We start from the raw sequence: 19,543 nt of genomic DNA, 5'->3' as shown, positions 1-19,543 counted from the left end.
AACTCAAAAACCAAAGCATTTAGTGGAAATCTGACATGTGGTAAAAATGTTTATCAGGTCAAGATCTATCTGCCCTGAAATTTTGAGACGAATCGGACAACCCGTTGTTGGGTTGCTGCCCCTGAATTAGTAATTTTGAGGAAATTTTGCTGTTTTTGGTTATTATCTTGAATATTATTATAGATAGAGATAAACTGTAAACAGCAATTATGTTCAGCAAAGTAAGATTTACAAATAAGTCAACATGACCGAAATGGTCAGTTGACCCCTTTAGGAGTTATTGCCCTTTATAGTCAATTTTTAACCATTTTTCGTAAATCTTAGTTATCTTTTACAAAAATCTTCTCCCCTGAAACTACTTGGCCAAATAAATCCAAACTTGGCCACAATCATCTTTTGGGTATCTAATTTAAAAAATGTGTGGCGTGACCCGGTCAACCAACCAAGATGGCCGCCACGGCTAAAAATAGAATATGGGGGTAAAATGCAGTTTTTGGCTTATAACTCAAAAAACAAAGCAATTAGAGCAAATCTGAAAATGGTCAATTGACCCACTAAGGAGTAATTGTCCTTTATAGTCAATTTTTAACAATTTTCATAAAATTTGTAAATTTTTATTAACATTTTCCACTGAAACTACTGGGCCAAGTTCATTATAGATAGAGATAATTGTAAGCAGCAAGACTGTTTAGTAAAGTAAGATTTACAAACACATCACCATCACTAAAACACAATTTTGTCATGAATCCATCTGCTTCCTTTGTTTATTATTCACATAGACCAAGGTGAGCGACACAGGCTCTTTAGAGCCTCTAGTTTCACAACTTAAAGAAGAAACATTTAGTAATTGTTTCCAAAATTAGGGGAATTCGTAACAATCCTATATAGTTTGAAAAAGTTTTTTTAAGATTTGGGTACACATAATTTTCTTGCTTTTTGTTATGAAATAAAAACAAATGAAGATCTTGACCTTTTAGTACGTTTAACAGTTTCCTTAATATTTAAGAGGCGGATACATTTTTAAAAAGGGTGGAGCTTCAGCCATGGAATAACATGAACATGAATATGTTATACCATGGGTGAAGCTCCGCCTTTTTTCCTTTGAATTCTAGTTGAGTTGCATATTTAATTAGCAAAGTATGGTACAATATTAATTTGCATATAATATACCATGGTTTTCCCTCACCACACTTTTTAAGCAAATTATTTCATAAAAACGAAAAAATCCAATTTATGTTACAATAAATAGTGTTCAACACTTTCACTAGTGTACCCACATACACAATATGCATCATGTACTAAGTTGGCCTTGTTTAAATCTGCGCTAAGTGCACTGAACTTGTTGCGTAGCCTTGCATGTAATACAGATAGCAAAAAAATAGTACCTAGGAGGTTTTACATTATGAAAATACAGTTGTTGCAATTGTAACTTGAAAGAAAAGAAAGTAGGAATTTGACGAATATGCAAATCTAATTCATTCCACAATGTGATAGAAGATGGAAAAAAAGACTGTTGATAAACTGAAAGACGATTCAATGGTATATTAATGTTATGTCTATTGTGATTGGTTGACTGACATACCATGTGTTACATACTCTATGCCCTATCTTTATGTTTGTCCTTATCTGGTTAATATGAAGGTCCTATGTCGTTAGATCTTATGACGTTTTGTAGTTAGTTTTATTTGCACTAAAATAAATGCATTTTAAAAATATTTTATTATAATGACTGATATGTTTCATAATATATACATAATAGATTTAACAAAAGAATCATAAAAACAAGACATTACTAATCGAATCATTACCATGTACATCAAAGAGTAAATACCGACACAAATGTTCAAATTAACTCATCATAGATACCAGGACTTAATTTAATATTTACGCCAGACGCGCGTTTCATCTACAAACAATTCATCAGTGACGCTCGAATCCAAAAAAGTTAAAAAGGCTAAATAAGTTATGAAGTTTAAGAGCATTGAGGACCAAAATTCCTAAAAGTTTTGCCAAATACAGCTAAGGTAATCTATGCCTGAGGTAGAACAGCCTTAGTATTTCAAAAAATTTCAAAATTTTGTAAACAGTATATTTATAAATATAACCATATCAATGACAATTCATGTCAGCACAAACAGTACTGACTACTGGGCTTGTGATATCCTCGGGGTAATAAAATCTCCACTAGCTGTGGCATCGACCAAGTGGTTGTAAATTAACTCATCATAGATACCAGGACTTAATTTAGTATATACGCCAGACGCGCGTTTCGTCTCAAAAGTGGAGACGAGCTTCAAATTACGCAACATCGTAGTAGGTGAAGAGAACGGCTGAAACTTGAGCTTCAAATAAGCAGACTTCCATAAAAAGTGAATTAATAATGCATAATGATACTACCCAGATCAGCTAAGACACTGTTGTCAAAAAAAGATCCTGATGTAAAAGACAAAAAACGTACAAAGACTACAGTATAAATGACCTTGTCACAGTTTATACATATGTATAGTCAAACTTTAATTTTGTTTAACGATTATTTGTAAATATCTGTTTCGAAAAACCCAGCCCTCGTCAACAGATTTGACGTAATTGTATCTTATCTTATACCATCAAAAATTGAAACTAACGACTTATCTACGATAAGCATGTTTAATGTAAAATCATATAGCTCAACTGATAATTCAGATATGGCATTGGTCTCTGTTCTAACCGTTTTATTAACTATAAGTCGGTTGTCTTCAGGATTCCTTATTGATTATGGTAAGCATGAAACAACCTTCATAGAATCTTGGAGATTATATCAATTGATTTAATCAATCGAAAAAATATTCATGAACATAGCACATTGGTTATGACGGAAAACATACGAGTGACACAGGTGGTTTATTCGTTTATAAGTAAATATACTTTTAATTGTATCTTTTCTATTTCTTAGTTAAACTTTATTTCAATCTTTATTCTTAAATAAAGCACGTTCAATTTACTTTAATGAATTGTTGTTCAATGTTGTTTTAATTGATATTCAATTGTTCGAATTTGTAAGATTTTCCAAAATGAATGGGTTTACATACATAGTTTTCGTAATTTATACAATTCTAACACGGATGACTAAGAGAGCACACGTCTCTTTCTAGAAATGGTGTTGTATGCTCTTCGGTCGGGGTTTTGTCTCTTTGACACATTACCCATTTCCATTCTGAATTTTGTTTTTATTGCAAAAAGGGCAGATAAACTGCATGCATGATGTTTATTTAAAAGACTATAATTTTGTAGTGATAATTTTACACGATAATAAGTAACTTTACATTTGCATCTACTGTAAATGCTCTACCGATGGTCCTAAATGTGTTTTGAAATTATTTAAAATTGAGAATGGAAATGGGGAATGTATCAAAGAGACAACAACCCGACCATAGAAAAAACAACAGCAGAAGGTCACCAACAGGTCTTCAATGTAACGAGAAATTCCCGCACCCGGAGGCGTCCTTCAGCTGGCCCCTAAACAAATATATACCAGTTCAGTGTTAATGAACGCCATACCAATTTCCAAATTGTACACAAGAAACTAAAATTAAAATAATACCAGACTAACAAAGACCGGAGGCTCCTGACTTGGGACACGCGCAAAAAAGCGGCGGGGTTAAACATGTTTATGAGATCTTAACCCTCCCCCTATACCTCTAGTCAATGTAGAAAAGTAAACGCATAACAATACGTACATTTAAAATTCAATTCAAGAGAAGTCCGAGTCAGATGTCAGAAGAGGTAACCAAGGAAAATAAACAAAATGACAATTATACATAAATGACAACAGACTACTAGCAGTTAGCTGACATGCCAGCTCCAGACTTCAATTAAACTGATGGAAAGATTATGATTTCATCATATGAATATCAGGCAAATCCTTCCCATTAGGGGTTTAGTATCATACCATCATAACATACATGAGAAGAACATAACCCGTGTCATGCCAACAACTGTTTTTTTAATAAATGTGTTTAGTTCCGATGCAAAGACCCTATAACCTATAATTATTTGTTTTAAAACATATCATGGACGTAAATGTTGTATTTTCATGTAAAAATTTACACAAAAAATATATAACCTATTGGACAATACCTTTCGGAAATTTTGGGGTCCTCAATGCTCTTCAGCTCTGCACTTTATTTTGCCATTCTAGCATTTTTGATTAGAGCGTTACTCATGAGTCTTTTTGTAGACAAAACGCGCGTCTGTCGTACAAAATTTAACTTTTATATATATGATGAGTTAATGAGGCCCTACCTACGAAAGTAGAGGGGGACTATGTTTTCTGATATGTGCGTACGTTCTTTCGTTCGTCCGTCCGTTCGTCTGATCGTCTGTTCGTTCATTCGTCCGTTCGTCTGTCTGTCCAACTTCAGATTAAAGATTTTGATCAAGGTAGTTTTTTATGAAGTTGAAGTCCAATCAACTTAAAACCTAGTACACATGTTAAGAATGATATGGTCTTTCTAATTTTAATGGTAAATTAAAGATTTGATCCCAACTTCATGGTTCACTGAACATAGAAAATGATAGTGCAAAGTTTAGGTTAAAGTTTTTGGTCAAGGTAGTTTAGGATCAAGTTGAAGTCCAATCAACTTGAAATTTAGTACACATGTTCCCTATGATATGCTCTTTCTATTTCTAATGCCAAATTAAAGTTTTGACCCCAATTTCAAGGTCCACTGAACATGGAAATGATAGTGTACTATGGACACATTCTTAATATATATGTTTCAACTTGTTCATCTTTAAAACAGATTGTCCATTGGGATGCTCAGATACCAGGTGTACAAGTTTGGGATGTTCAAACTGTCAGGTGGGATTCTGTATATACTATTCAGATACTCACAGGTAGACATATATTAATTAATAACAAACTCGAAAAAATAAAAGAACAACTAAGGTTATCAAAATAAAAGACAGTTATAAACAAAATATAAAAATACATACTAGTTATTAATTGCAAACTGAAGCAAGATCAGTAGCAATTAGATAAAAGAAAAAGTTCCATTTTTTTCTGTGAAAAGCAACATTCAATTTAAATTGCTTGTGAATTTAAAAGCGTAAATCAAAACGATCTTGCCTTTATTTCGTTGCAATTATAAAGATGTTCGGTTGTTGTCTCTTTGACACATTTCCCATTTCCATTCTAAATTTTATTTTGTAAATCAATCAATAGTTTGGATTTTTACATTCTCTTCATCATTGAAGTAAGACAGATTTATATATTATTGACAGAAATAACGAAAAGTTAAAGTATCGACAAACATCAAATTGCAGTAAAATTGTCAGAAACAAACACCAAGAGAATCATAAAAAGATGAAAATCAAGAAACATAGGCAAATAAAACAAAAAGAAAAAAGGAACAGAAGTAAAAATTAATCAATTTCCTAATCATGGAAACATCACGAAGATCGCATAAGTATCCGTGTGCAGCAGCCAGTGTTACTTCAATAGAACAACATGATAGGTCAAAGTACGGTCTTTAACACGGAGCCTTGGTTCATACCGAACATCAAGCTATCAAGGGCCCTAAAATGACAAATGTAAAACCATTCAAACGGGAAAACAAAAAGTCTTATATATATATAAAAAATAACCACATCAACGAAGGACAACAACTAAACATCAGGGTCCTGACTTAGGACAGGTGCCAACAAATGCAGTGGTTTTCATTTAACGTTTAAATAGGAACCAACCTTCACCTGAAACAATAGTATAACATCACAACATCGAAAGAAACACTATAACATATCAAGAGACATATTAACACAAGTGAACATACATTGATCAAATAATGTTGATCTATAAAACAATGTTAAGACAGCTTTAATTAAACCATATATATATCAAATAATTCCAAGAAAAAAATAAACTTTAAGTAAGAATTGAAATTTCAAATTCATATCATTACGTTTCATTATTTTAGAAAAATACCTTTGAAGAATCGGTGTAATAAAATACGCAAAACTAAATTGTCTTGAAAAATCGAAATAATTGGAACGATTGTTTATTATGACATTATCTTAAAGATGTTATCAACTCTTTACCTTCAAGGAAAAGAAACCAAAAGCTCAGTCGTTATTTGAGAAAATCAAATAGTGTCCAGGTGACTTCTATGTTTCTATGATATAAGAAGTTATATAATGAGATAAATAACGAAGCTACGTGAACAGAATGGCGTCATGTTGATGAGAAACATATAAATAATGGGTTCCCAATAGTCTGTCTTTTTGAGACATAATTTACCAATTTTGATGTTCAAAATATTAGATTCCTGTTATAATTGTTTTCACCTTAGACATGTAAATCTTGATTACTTGTCAATTTGTTTGTATCTTTTCAGAACTACGATATGTACCCCAGATTGTGGTAAAGGAAAATTCTGTAGCGCTGTAAACTTTTGTTCAGGTCAGTGGATATGAAGTTAGATGTTTTTAAAACACAATCACGAGGTTTTACTGGCTAGACTATTGCAAGTACATGTTACCCGTTACTTACAGTTATAATAAAACCAAATTAATATTGATGTTGGTGAATTTTTATCTATTGATATTTATTCAAATTATCATAAAGATGTGCATGGTGCGTTTGTAACGATATAAATAAAAGCATGCATCGGAGGAAATTTCTGTTTTCTAAACTTTTTGAGCAAGGTATAAGTGGCAATATTTTTCATTTAATTAAAGACATGTACAAATGTGTTAAATATTCAGTTAAACTAGATTCCGGACTGACTGATTCCATACTCTCAAATGTTGGTGTTAAATAAGGGTGTATACTGAGTCCCCTTCTTTTCAATTTGTTTATGAATGACTTTCCAGGATACCTTGATAAAAAGTGTGATCCAGTAGATATAGGGAATACAAGCCTAAATTGTTTAATGTATGCAGATGACATAATTTTAATGTCTCAAACCAAAGATGGGCTACAAAATTGTTTATCCTCATTGAAACTTTATTGTCAAAAATGGCAATTATCATTGAATATAGAAAAAACTGAAATACTAGTATTTAACAAATCAGGTAAATTATTGAAAGACTGTAATTTTTATTTTGAGCAAAATCTTATCAAAAGCGTTCAAGAGTATAAATACCTAGGTATTGTAATGAGAGCATCTGGTTCTTTCAGTACTGCAGTTGAAGATCTTAGTAAGAAAGCACTTAAAGTAATTTTCATGATTAAACGTAAATTTCACTGTACACATAATAATACGCATTTGCTTTTAAAACTTTTTGACTCCTGTGTAAAACCAGTCCTTCTCTATGGAAGTGAATTGTGGGGTCCGTACATTCTTAACCTGGACAAAAGATTAATACAAGGTTCAAATGATGATTTAGAAAAAACTTTTTTAAATTTTGATCCTGAAAAGGTTCACATTCGATATTGTAAATATGTACTTGGTGCCACGAAATATGCTTCTAATACTGCCAGTATGGCAGAACTTGGTCGTTATCCAATCTATATATTTGTTATTTTACAATCTCTTAAATACTGGCTATATTTGTATAAAGAACCTCTTTTGAATTTTTCAAAATTAGCATATAAGTCAATCGAAGAAGTTGATTGTACCTTTCCATGTACCTTCAATAAACACATTTTTGAGTTTCTAAAATTAATTAATTTTGACCATGTTTGGAATAATAAAGGAACTTTGTTAGAAGGAAAACTCATATCTGCAGTGAAAAAGATATTACAAGAAAGATATGGAAATTATTTTTTCTCATGTTTGACAGGTGAAAAGCAAAACAAACTACAAGTTAAAAGAGGAATATAAACCTGAAACTTATACAAAGTTAAATATCCCAAAACAGTATATTAGACAATTATGTAAATTAAGAATTTCTAACCACAATTTACACATTGAAAAAGGCAGATATGATAAAACGCCTTTGGTTCAAAGAATATGTAAACATTGTATGGATAACAAAATTGAAGATGAGTTTAATTTTATATGTGAATGCAACCTCTATCACGAGGAGAGAGAAAAGTTTTATGATGACATTGTTAATTTTATACCATGTTTTTGCAATTTAGATAATTTTGATAAATTTAAATATTTAATGAACTGTTCGGAGACTGATGTTCTCACCAGATTTCTTATATATATAGACAAATGTATTTTGATTAGACATTCATCAGTGGGAATAATTGCATAATATTGAAGTTTGAGTTCTGTCTCTTGCTTGTTATACGTGTCAAAATTGTTGGCTGTTATGTTTTACTGTTGTTTTGTTTTGTATATGTTTTTTTATATGTGTTCACATGTTTCAGCGATGATCCTTTTGTACTGGATTTTATACTGAATAAAATTAGTTTGTTAGTTAGTTAGTTGTATTATACATAAAAAGTACAGTTATAGTTCAATGTATTTATAGATTGTCACGTGGATCACTGTGATGTGTGTACAGACTCCCGCACATGTAAGGAGTGTGACTCGTTTTACTATCTCAGAGACAACAATAGATGTGTTACGTCCTTTGAATGTGAAAGGGGTTCATCAATTGCTACAACTCGAAATGGAATTCAAGTCTGCGAAAGTAAAACCTTTATTTTAATTTTTCTCTTTATTTAGAAATAAAGATTAACAACACACAGTCAAATGATAGTATAATTAATACACAACTTGACGTTTGGATCTCTTTATAAACTGATTAACCAAATGATTCTTTTCCTAAAATTAAACTTTTATTGAAAGTGATATGCTCTCAAATATTTCTGAAACATTCATATTAAATACTTTTTCGTCAAACAAATATTTATAGTTTTTACCTGTGAAGTGTCCCTGTTAATTATTTGATTCCCTATTTTAATCAACAGTCACGCCAATTATTGAAAGTGTTACATATAACTGTAAGCACGATGCCTGCATAATTTGTATTCTTCATTTTTTTTTTATCATTGTGATGTTCTCAAAATACAGCAAAACGTCCTATAACATTATTTAACGCTAAAGAGGATTGGTTAGTTAGAAAGCATTTACCACAACGATTTTAATTATTTTATGAAATTATGCAACATGTGCAAAACTTTTTTCCATAACTGCTGTTTTGTAGCTGGTCAGTAGTCCTTAATCAAATGTACATTCTGTTGATTAACCACAATTAAAGCACTGCGCTCATGTTATTATCGCATATCAGTCAGACGCATGAATATGTTTACAATTATCACCAAAACTCACTAACAATGTACGACATGGAATCATATTTTTCTTCAACTAAAACATGAAATTATAAAATTTTGTTGCCAGTTTTTAAATGGTTTTACCTTAAATAAGTATTAATGTTGACTTATTTGTTTTTGTCGCAGCATGTCATGTTCAAGACTGCAAGAGATGTATCCAGACTAACCCAGATCGATGCGAGGAGTGCGAATATTTCAAGTACCTGGACAGTTCTGGATCTATTGACCAGTGTAGATCAAGATCTTCGTGCGAGCTATTTCATGGCGATCCTCAGTCTACCGGAGGAAAATATGTCTGTTTGAAAAACTAAACCATTGTCGAATTACTTACAACACGCATGAACATGTTACAACCGTTTGATATGTTTTAATACATATTGAATTAAACTTTGTAACTAAAATAAGCAATATTGTTTTACTTGCATTTTTAAACATGAGATTATTTCCCAAACAGTCCAGAGAAACAATTTGAGCGCATGAAGTTTTTGTACTCATGCGTTTATATTTTCCTTGATATGTGATGTATCTGGAAAGTGTATGGGTCAGCATCATATAATATCAAAGTGAGAACAAAACAGTTTTTTGTTGGCGTCTCTGTACAATTTATTGGTAGCTTTGTTTTGAATTTTAAGTCAGTTGTAATGTTTGTCTATTATGTATTTTCACACGTGCCGGATCCCAATTATTGTCATATATGCCAGTTTTATTTATTGACTAGATTCGTCGGACAATTTCAGTACCAAGTCAGTAATGTTTCATTCGTTCCATGTACCAAGTCAGGAATATGACAGTTGTTATCCATTCGTTTGATGTGTTTGGACTTTTGATTTTGCCTTTTGATTTTTGATTTTCCTTTTTGAATTTTCCTCGGAGTTCAGTATTTTTGTGTTTTTACTTTTTTCCGTAATTGTTTTTTTTGGATAGTTGATATTGGCACTCATACCACATTCTCTTATTTGTATTAACTGATTAGATCGAGTCAAAGATCACTTAATACTTTTCAAAGGTATCAGGATTATAATTTAGTACGCCAGACGCGCGTTTCGTCTAATAAAACTCATCAGTGAAGCTCATATCGAAATATTTATAAAGCCAAACAAAAACAAAGTTGAAGAGCATTTAAAATCCAAAATTCCAAAAAGTTGTGCAAAATACCGAAGTGTTGACTACTGGGCTGGTGATACCCTCTGGGACGATACGTCCATCAGCAGTGGCATCGACCCAGTGGTGTTAATAGTTATCAAAGGTACCAGGATTAAAAACACTATATAAAAAAAAATCAGAAATGAGTAATTACAGTGTTAAATTGGTAACATTTAAAAGAAAGATTATGTCACCTTAGGAGCGCTGTGATTAGATGTAAAGGTACGTTATTTTTTACTTGTTTTTAATTTGTCTGCGAATAACTGCAGTGTGTATATTTACAACATAAATTTAAAACCCTATTGAAATATTTTCAGCTTTCCAAAATTTCATAAATTTGGTGTACAATGGAACATTGGCATTGATAACATAAACAAGCTCTGTTGGAAATTGGGCATGATACTATTTGGCTTGAATTTTTAAAACAAAATGATAAAGTAGTAACACCACACATAATTGTTCTATCCAGGATTTTCTAGTAAAAAGAGGTAAATTTAAAAAATGTTAGTATTGTCGCCTATTGCAGAATAAATGAGACGGGTCTAGATCACTCATCTGCTGATATGGCACCTGCTGATTTTGCACCATAAACCTGCCAATTTTACCCCTACGTAGAACAACTAAAGTTGCTTCCCTTTGTACACTAATGGGTTGTAAATTAAAAATTAATGTCATGTTACTTTATTAATTAAGTTAAATAAAAGCTAGCATTAGTTATGTAAGATTGCAGGAAAGTATGATTTAAATGGTTTGTTTAAATTTGAATTTACTTTTAAGAGTTTTGTCTTTTTTACAGTACATAAAATATTGATAAATCATTTGGGAAACAATACATTGTATTAATCTTGCAACGATAAAAAATACAAGTGAAATGAAAGTATTTAAAGTAAAAGGAGGAAATGGGTTATGTTTTTTCTTAAAATTTTATTGTTTGAACACCACTAAAAGAAGGTTGCCACACAATTAATATAATTTTATCTATGATTTTATAATGAATGCAAAACGATGATTTGAGTAATTTACAAGATGTAAAAAGGGGGAGGATAGATGTATGTGAAGTTAGCAGCCGGTTCGTTATTCGATATTCGATATTCAATATCCAACCGGCTGCTAGCAGTCGGTTGGATATTCAAAAAATTGTTGAAAATCTTGAAAAAAAGAAATACTTGATAACATTAAAAACATGATTTCATAGTTATAATGACTGATAAGATACGTAGGAAATCGTAAAATGACCTCTCCAAGCTGTTGTAAGTTCTCGTTGTCCTCGAATATAAACCCTTTTCTATGTTGCATATTTGTCTTTATATAATATAGATTGTTGTCAATAAAAAAACTTCAAAGATTTACTTTTATACATGCTATTTCTTTAAACAAAAAGAAAAACCACTAACTCTAGAAAACATTATGAATTATAAATAGAAATATTTATGGAATGCCCAAAAAAGAAATATATAGTGAAAACCTATCTGAGACCGCTTAAAATAGGGTGAGATCCCCCCTGGTCATTCAATGTTCATAAAATTTAATTAAATTATAGACTCTGTATATATAAAGGTTGTATTAGAAGGATTTCCCAGAATATTGTTATATTCGATATCTATGGAGGGCTTATATTGTCACTTTTCAGTTAAAAATTATCAAAATGTTAGGACAAAGGGCACAGGGCAATGGTGATAGCCCCCTGATCGTTCAATCTGCCTAATATTAAGCAGACATCTTGTCAATCGGTAGATACAAACGTGACTAAAGGGAATTTGGGTACACTTCCTGTCTTTCATGTTTACGGAGCGCCCAAAGTGCCAGTTGGATATTCAAAATATACAGTGAAAACCTACCCGAGACCGCTTAAATGAGTGTGAGACCCCCCTGGTCATTCAATGTTCATAAAATTTAATTAAATTATATACTCTGTATATATAAAGGCTGTATTAGAAGGATTTCCCAGAATATTGTTATATTCGATATCTATGGAGGGCTTATATTGTCACTTTTCAGTTAAAAATTATCAAAATGTTAGGACAAAGGGCACAGGGCAATGGTGATAGCCCCCTGATCGTTCAATCTGCCTAATATTAAGCAGACATCTTGTCAATCGGTAGATACAAACGTGACTAAAGGGAATTTGGGTACACTTCCTGTCTTTCATGTTTACGGAGCGCCCAAAGTGCCAGTTGGATATTCAAAATATACAGTGAAAACCTACCTGAGACCGCTTAAATGAGTGTGAGACCCCCCTGGTCATTCAATGTTCATAAAATTTAATTAAATTATAGACTCTGTATATATAAAGGTTGTATTAGAAGGATTTCCCAGAATATTGTTATATTCGATATCTATGGAGGGCTTATATTGTCACTTTTCAGTTAAAAATTATCAAAATGTTAGGACAAAGGGCACAGGGCAATGGTGATAGCCCCCTGATCGTTCATTTGCCTAATATTAAGCAGACATCTTGGCAATCGGTAGATACAAACGTGACTAAAGGGAATTTGGGTACACTTCCTGTCTTTCATGTTTACGGAGCGCCCAAAGTGCCAGTTGGATATTCAAAATATACAGTGAAAACCTACCCGAGACCGCTTAAATGAGTGTGAGACCCCCCTGGTCATTCAATGTTCATAAAATTTAATTAAATTATATACTCTGTATATATAAAGGCTGTATTAGAAGGATTTCCCAGAATATTGTTATATTCGATATCTATGGAGGGCTTATATTGTCACTTTTCAGTTAAAAATTATCAAAATGTTAGGACAAAGGGCACAGGGCAATGGTGATAGCCCCCTGATCGTTCAATCTGCCTAATATTAAGCAGACATCTTGTCAATCGGTAGATACAAACGTGACTAAAGGGAATTTGGGTACACTTCCTGTCTTTCATGTTTACGGAGCGCCCAAAGTGCCAGTTGGATATTCAAAATATACAGTGAAAACCTACCTGAGACCGCTTAAATGAGTGTGAGACCCCCCTGGTCATTCAATGTTCATAAAATTTAATTAAATTATAGACTCTGTATATATAAAGGTTGTATTAGAAGGATTTCCCAGAATATTGTTATATTCGATATCTATGGAGGGCTTATATTGTCACTTTTCAGTTAAAAATTATCAAAATGTTAGGACAAAGGGCACAGGGCAATGGTGATAGCCCCCTGATCGTTCAATCTGCCTAATATTAAGCAGACATCTTGTCAATCGGTAGATACAAACGTGACTAAAGGGAATTTGGGTACACTTCCTGTCTTTCATGTTTACGGAGCGCCCAAAGTGCCAGTTGGATATTCAAAATATACAGTGAAAACCTACCCGAGACCGCTTAAATGAGTGTGAGACCCCCCTGGTCATTCAATGTTCATAAAATTTAATTAAATTATATACTCTGTATATATAAAGGCTGTATTAGAAGGATTTCCCAGAATATTGTTATATTCGATATCTATGGAGGGCTTATATTGTCACTTTTCAGTTAAAAATTATCAAAATGTTAGGACAAAGGGCACAGGGCAATGGTGATAGCCCCCTGATCGTTCAATCTGCCTAATATTAAGCAGACATCTTGTCAATCGGTAGATACAAACGTGACTAAAGGGAATTTGGGTACACTTCCTGTCTTTCATGTTTACGGAGCGCCCAAAGTGCCAGTTGGATATTCAAAATATACAGTGAAAACCTACCTGAGACCGCTTAAATGAGTGTGAGACCCCCCTGGTCATTCAATGTTCATAAAATTTAATTAAATTATAGACTCTGTATATATAAAGGTTGTATTAGAAGGATTTCCCAGAATATTGTTATATTCGATATCTATGGAGGGCTTATATTGTCACTTTTCAGTTAAAAATTATCAAAATGTTAGGACAAAGGGCACAGGGCAATGGTGATAGCCCCCTGATCGTTCATTTGCCTAATATTAAGCAGACATCTTGGCAATCGGTAGATACAAACGTGACTAAAGGGAATTTGGGTACACTTCCTGTCTTTCATGTTTACGGAGCGCCCAAAGTGCCAGTTGGATATTCAAAATATACAGTGAAAACCTACCCGAGACCGCTTAAATGAGTGTGAGACCCCCCTGGTCATTCAATGTTCATAAAATTTAATTAAATTATATACTCTGTATATATAAAGGCTGTATTAGAAGGATTTCCCAGAATATTGTTATATTCGATATCTATGGAGGGCTTATATTGTCACTTTTCAGTTAAAAATTATCAAAATGTTAGGACAAAGGGCACAGGGCAATGGTGATAGCCCCCTGATCGTTCAATCTGCCTAATATTAAGCAGACATCTTGTCAATCGGTAGATACAAACGTGACTAAAGGGAATTTGGGTACACTTCCTGTCTTTCATGTTTACGGAGCGCCCAAAGTGCCAGTTGGATATTCAAAATATACAGTGAAAACCTACCTGAGACCGCTTAAATGAGTGTGAGACCCCCCTGGTCATTCAATGTTCATAAAATTTAATTAAATTATAGACTCTGTATATATAAAGGTTGTATTAGAAGGATTTCCCAGAATATTGTTATATTCGATATCTATGGAGGGCTTATATTGTCACTTTTCAGTTAAAAATTATCAAAATGTTAGGACAAAGGGCACAGGGCAATGGTGATAGCCCCCTGATCGTTCAATCTGCCTAATATTAAGCAGACATCTTGTCAATCGGTAGATACAAACGTGACTAAAGGGAATTTGGGTACACTTCCTGTCTTTCATGTTTACGGAGCGCCCAAAGTGCCAGTTGGATATTCAAAATATACAGTGAAAACCTACCCGAGACCGCTTAAATGAGTGTGAGACCCCCCTGGTCATTCAATGTTCATAAAATTTAATTAAATTATATACTCTGTATATATAAAGGCTGTATTAGAAGGATTTCCCAGAATATTGTTATATTCGATATCTATGGAGGGCTTATATTGTCACTTTTCAGTTAAAAATTATCAAAATGTTAGGACAAAGGGCACAGGGCAATGGTGATAGCCCCCTGATCGTTCAATCTGCCTAATATTAAGCAGACATCTTGTCAATCGGTAGATACAAACGTGACTAAAGGGAATTTGGGTACACTTCCTGTCTTTCATGTTTACGGAGCGCCCAAAGTGCCAGTTGGATATTCAAAATATACAGTGAAAACCTACCTGAGACCGCTTAAATGAGTGTGAGACCCCCCTGGTCATTCAATGTTCATAAAATTTAATTAAATTATAGACTCTGTATATATAAAGGTTGTATTAGAAGGATTTCCCAGAATATTGTTATATTCGATATCTATGGAGGGCTTATATTGTCACTTTTCAGTTAAAAATTATCAAAATGTTAGGACAAAGGGCACAGGGCAATGGTGATAGCCCCCTGATCGTTCAATCTGCCTAATATTAAGCAGACATCTTGTCAATCGGTAGATACAAACGTGACTAAAGGGAATTTGGGTACACTTCCTGTCTTTCATGTTTACGGAGCGCCCAAAGTGCCAGTTGGATATTCAAAATATACAGTGAAAACCTACCCGAGACCGCTTAAATGAGTGTGAGACCCCCCTGGTCATTCAATGTTCATAAAATTTAATTAAATTATATACTCTGTATATATAAAGGCTGTATTAGAAGGATTTCCCAGAATATTGTTATATTCGATATCTATGGAGGGTTTATATTGTCACTTTTCAGTTAAAAATTATCAAAATGTTAGGACAAAGGGCACAGGGCAATGGTGATAGCCCCCTGATCGTTCAATCTGCCTAATATTAAGCAGACATCTTGTCAATCGGTAGATACAAACGTGACTAAAGGGAATTTGGGTACACTTCCTGTCTTTCATGTTTACGGAGCGCCCAAAGTGCCAGTTGGATATTCAAAATATACAGTGAAAACCTACCTGAGACCGCTTAAATGAGTGTGAGACCCCCCTGGTCATTCAATGTTCATAAAATTTAATTAAATTATAGACTCTGTATATATAAAGGTTGTATTAGAAGGATTTCCCAGAATATTGTTATATTCGATATCTATGGAGGGCTTATATTGTCACTTTTCAGTTAAAAATTATCAAAATGTTAGGACAAAGGGCACAGGGCAATGGTGATAGCCCCCTGATCGTTCAATCTGCCTAATATTAAGCAGACATCTTGTCAATCGGTAGATACAAACGTGACTAAAGGGAATTTGGGTACACTTCCTGTCTTTCATGTTTACGGAGCGCCCAAAGTGCCAGTTGGATATTCAAAATATACAGTGAAAACCTACCCGAGACCGCTTAAATGAGTGTGAGACCCCCCTGGTCATTCAATGTTCATAAAATTTAATTAAATTATATACTCTGTATATATAAAGGCTGTATTAGAAGGATTTCCCAGAATATTGTTATATTCGATATCTATGGAGGGCTTATATTGTCACTTTTCAGTTAAAAATTATCAAAATGTTAGGACAAAGGGCACAGGGCAATGGTGATAGCCCCCTGATCGTTCAATCTGCCTAATATTAAGCAGACATCTTGTCAATCGGTAGATACAAACGTGACTAAAGGGAATTTGGGTACACTTCCTGTCTTTCATGTTTACGGAGCGCCCAAAGTGCCAGTTGGATATTCAAAATATACAGTGAAAACCTACCTGAGACCGCTTAAATGAGTGTGAGACCCCCCTGGTCATTCAATGTTCATAAAATTTAATTAAATTATAGACTCTGTATATATAAAGGTTGTATTAGAAGGATTTCCCAGAATATTGTTATATTCGATATCTATGGAGGGCTTATATTGTCACTTTTCAGTTAAAAATTATCAAAATGTTAGGACAAAGGGCACAGGGCAATGGTGATAGCCCCCTGATCGTTCAATCTGCCTAATATTAAGCAGACATCTTGTCAATCGGTAGATACAAACGTGACTAAAGGGAATTTGGGTACACTTCCTGTCTTTCATGTTTACGGAGCGCCCAAAGTGCCAGTTGGATATTCAAAATATACAGTGAAAACCTACCCGAGACCGCTTAAATGAGTGTGAGACCCCCCTGGTCATTCAATGTTCATAAAATTTAATTAAATTATATACTCTGTATATATAAAGGCTGTATTAGAAGGATTTCCCAGAATATTGTTATATTCGATATCTATGGAGGGCTTATATTGTCACTTTTCAGTTAAAAATTATCAAAATGTTAGGACAAAGGGCACAGGGCAATGGTGATAGCCCCCTGATCGTTCAATCTGCCTAATATTAAGCAGACATCTTGTCAATCGGTAGATACAAACGTGACTAAAGGGAATTTGGGTACACTTCCTGTCTTTCATGTTTACGGAGCGCCCAAAGTGCCAGTTGGATATTCAAAATATACAGTGAAAACCTACCTGAGACCGCTTAAATGAGTGTGAGACCCCCCTGGTCATTCAATGTTCATAAAATTTAATTAAATTATAGACTCTGTATATATAAAGGTTGTATTAGAAGGATTTCCCAGAATATTGTTATATTCGATATCTATGGAGGGCTTATATTGTCACTTTTCAGTTAAAAATTATCAAAATGTTAGGACAAAGGGCACAGGGCAATGGTGATAGCCCCCTGATCGTTCAATCTGCCTAATATTAAGCAGACATCTTGGCAATCGGTAGATACAAACGTGACTAAAGGGAATTTGGGTACACTTCCTGTCTTTCATGTTTACGGAGCGCCCAAAGTGCCAGTTGGATATTCAAAATATACAGTGAAAACCTACCCGAGACCGCTTAAATGAGTGTGAGACCCCCCTGGTCATTCAATGTTCATAAAATTTAATTAAATTATATACTCTGTATATATAAAGGCTGTATTAGAAGGATTTCCCAGAATATTGTTATATTCGATATCTATGGAGGGCTTATATTGTCACTTTTCAGTTAAAAATTATCAAAATGTTAGGACAAAGGGCACAGGGCAATGGTGATAGCCCCCTGATCGTTCAATCTGCCTAATATTAAGCAGACATCTTGTCAATCGGTAGATACAAACGTGACTAAAGGGAATTTGGGTACACTTCCTGTCTTTCATGTTTACGGAGCGCCCAAAGTGCCAGTTGGATATTCAAAATATACAGTGAAAACCTACCTGAGACCGCTTAAATGAGTGTGAGACCCCCCTGGTCATTCAATGTTCATAAAATTTAATTAAATTATAGACTCTGTATATATAAAGGTTGTATTAGAAGGATTTCCCAGAATATTGTTATATTCGATATCTATGGAGGGCTTATATTGTCACTTTTCAGTTAAAAATTATCAAAATGTTAGGACAAAGGGCACAGGGCAATGGTGATAGCCCCCTGATCGTTCAATCTGCCTAATATTAAGCAGACATCTTGTCAATCGGTAGATACAAACGTGACTAAAGGGAATTTGGGTACACTTCCTGTCTTTCATGTTTACGGAGCGCCCAAAGTGCCAGTTGGATATTCAAAATATACAGTGAAAACCTACCCGAGACCGCTTAAATGAGTGTGAGACCCCCCTGGTCATTCAATGTTCATAAAATTTAATTAAATTATATACTCTGTATATATAAAGGCTGTATTAGAAGGATTTCCCAGAATATTGTTATATTCGATATCTATGGAGGGCTTATATTGTCACTTTTCAGTTAAAAATTATCAAAATGTTAGGACAAAGGGCACAGGGCAATGGTGATAGCCCCCTGATCGTTCAATCTGCCTAATATTAAGCAGACATCTTGTCAATCGGTAGATACAAACGTGACTAAAGGGAATTTGGGTACACTTCCTGTCTTTCATGTTTACGGAGCGCCCAAAGTGCCAGTTGGATATTCAAAATATACAGTGAAAACCTACCTGAGACCGCTTAAATGAGTGTGAGACCCCCCTGGTCATTCAATGTTCATAAAATTTAATTAAATTATAGACTCTGTATATATAAAGGTTGTATTAGAAGGATTTCCCAGAATATTGTTATATTCGATATCTATGGAGGGCTTATATTGTCACTTTTCAGTTAAAAATTATCAAAATGTTAGGACAAAGGGCACAGGGCAATGGTGATAGCCCCCTGATCGTTCAATCTGCCTAATATTAAGCAGACATCTTGTCAATCGGTAGATACAAACGTGACTAAAGGGAATTTGGGTACACTTCCTGTCTTTCATGTTTACGGAGCGCCCAAAGTGCCAGTTGGATATTCAAAATATACAGTGAAAAC

The 19,543-nt window shown here is 33.7% G+C and overlaps 1 protein-coding gene across 2 annotated transcripts; it reads left to right on the top strand.

Moving 5' to 3' along the window:
• The first annotated feature begins 2,644 nt into the window (after positions 1–2,644).
• Positions 2,645–9,682, top strand: LOC134707465 (proprotein convertase subtilisin/kexin type 5-like). Of its 2 annotated transcripts, none has more exons than XM_063567231.1 (5): positions 2,645–2,757; positions 4,782–4,840; positions 6,372–6,436; positions 8,404–8,565; positions 9,335–9,682. In XM_063567231.1, the coding sequence occupies exons 1-5, from the start codon at positions 2,755–2,757 to the stop codon at positions 9,517–9,519; spliced, it is 474 nt and encodes a 157-aa protein (XP_063423301.1). In that variant the 5' UTR covers positions 2,645–2,754; the 3' UTR covers positions 9,520–9,682. The 2 variants fall into 2 exon arrangements, with proteins under 2 accessions (XP_063423301.1, XP_063423292.1); XM_063567222.1 differs by having other exon boundaries at positions 2,651–2,757; positions 4,782–4,875; positions 9,335–9,680.
• Positions 9,683–19,543: the final 9,861 nt, after the last annotated feature.

The sequence above is a fragment of the Mytilus trossulus genome, chromosome 1 (assembly GCF_036588685.1).
Source record: "Mytilus trossulus isolate FHL-02 chromosome 1, PNRI_Mtr1.1.1.hap1, whole genome shotgun sequence".
NCBI classification, from domain to species: Eukaryota; Metazoa; Mollusca; class Bivalvia; order Mytilida; family Mytilidae; genus Mytilus; species Mytilus trossulus.
Note: the sequence above shows the minus strand (reverse complement) of the source record. Positions and strands in the feature narration are given on the sequence as shown.

Bases quoted from the DNA above. Each gene is read 5' to 3' on its own strand.
- LOC134707465 (XM_063567222.1), top strand. From the start codon at position 2,685: ATGGCATTGGTCTCTGTTCTAACCGTTTTATTAACTATAAGTCGGTTG. The intron at 4,876-6,371 runs GTAGACATATAT...GTATCTTTTCAG, and splicing joins TACTATTCAGATACTCACAG to AACTACGATATGTACCCCAG. The intron at 6,437-8,403 runs GTCAGTGGATAT...ATGTATTTATAG, and splicing joins CGCTGTAAACTTTTGTTCAG to ATTGTCACGTGGATCACTGT.